The sequence below is a fragment of the Phalaenopsis equestris genome, unplaced genomic scaffold (genome assembly GCF_001263595.1).
Source record: "Phalaenopsis equestris unplaced genomic scaffold, ASM126359v1 Scaffold195451, whole genome shotgun sequence".
Classification (NCBI taxonomy): domain Eukaryota; kingdom Viridiplantae; phylum Streptophyta; class Magnoliopsida; order Asparagales; family Orchidaceae; genus Phalaenopsis; species Phalaenopsis equestris.
The window spans coordinates 1-1,297 of NW_018215400.1; the positions used below are offsets into that span (position 1 = coordinate 1).

The following is a 1,297-nucleotide window of genomic DNA, read 5'->3' on the forward strand; positions in this document are numbered from 1 at the left end:
TAATTTGGAAGATTATGATTTAATTACAAAAAAAAGAAATTATAGCTTTTCAAAAAATTAATATTATATAAAGCGGACCTTCGCCGGCCGCGACGTTCGCATAGAGATCAACGACGTTGGGACAGCTATCGTAACACTTTGGCGAGCAAAGCCGCTGCTTGAACCGGCGGTCGACCAAATAATCCGACGAGATTCCGACGGTGACCCGCTCTAGACCGCACGCTTCCACACACTCATCCGTCTCGATCCAGCCCTCCACGCCGGTCCCCGCCACGCCTGAATTACGGCAGGAATACTCATTGAACCCGCTTCGCACGTGCTTCTCAAGCACGCAACGGAAACCGGATGAGGAAACCGCGAACGCACACGTGCTGCGATCCAGCTGCTCACACGTGAACTCTCCTGTTAATCAATGGAAGACAATTGGGCTGTGAAGTTCGCTTCAAAATTGGTTCAAATTTTAGCTCAGTTCTAAATAGACAAATCAAATTTTAGCTCAATTCTAAATAGACAAGTCAAGTTAAGGGTTAAAATTTTAGATTGAAATTTTTTTCAAGACGAGTTGAACTCTACTCAAAATCAGATTTTTAAAGATCCTAGTGATGTTAAAGCTATAAATTTAACAAATTTAGCTCAAAAACTATTTAATCACTTGAAAATTGAATCAAATTTTGGCTCGGACCGAGAACGGGTCTAAATAAACTAGCCGAGCTATGAGCGGAAGCTTTATATTGAACTTTCTTATAGCCGATTTGGAGCCAACTCGAGTTGGCTCGAAATCACACCGCGAACAGCCCAAGAAGCTGCATAAGAAGCAGAAGCACTAATCAATATTTCTAATACTATAACTGTCAATTAATGCATTAATACCATGCACGCTGGAGAAGAAGAGAACGGAGACGAGGAGGGAGAAGAAGGCTTTGGACATTGTGGAGGCCATTGTCGTCGTGCCTGAGAGCTTGGGATTGAGAAATGAGAAGAAAGTATGGAACAAGAGCACTGCTGGTTTTCCGAAGCTGTGAATGGGGATTGGGAGTTATTTATAAGGAAGATGGAGAGATTTGTTTATTTGTATTAGGGTTCCGGGTAACTAAACAAGTGATAAATTCCAACATGGCAAGACAAAGTTTGGCAGCACTTGAAGGCATCTATGTTTGTAGACTTGTTCAAACTAATTGTGTTGGACTTATTCTTTTCAGCAATGAATGTCACGAGAAAATAGTACGTCATCATGTGTGGATGATGGTGTAGATTAAATTAAAGTTATTGAACGCACGATATGATGAGATTCACACCG

The 1,297-nt window shown here is 41.6% G+C and overlaps 1 protein-coding gene across 1 annotated transcript; it reads right to left on the reverse strand.

Moving 5' to 3' along the window:
- Positions 1-78: 78 nt before the first annotated feature.
- LOC110035028 lies at positions 79-940 on the reverse strand (the record flags this gene model as incomplete). The annotated part of the gene is made up of 2 exons (XM_020739266.1): positions 871-940; positions 79-402 (listed from the first exon to the last, which is right to left on the reverse strand). Coding segments are annotated over exons 1-2 (394 nt in total), but the record flags the coding sequence as incomplete, so codon positions are not given.
- Positions 941-1,297: the final 357 nt, after the last annotated feature.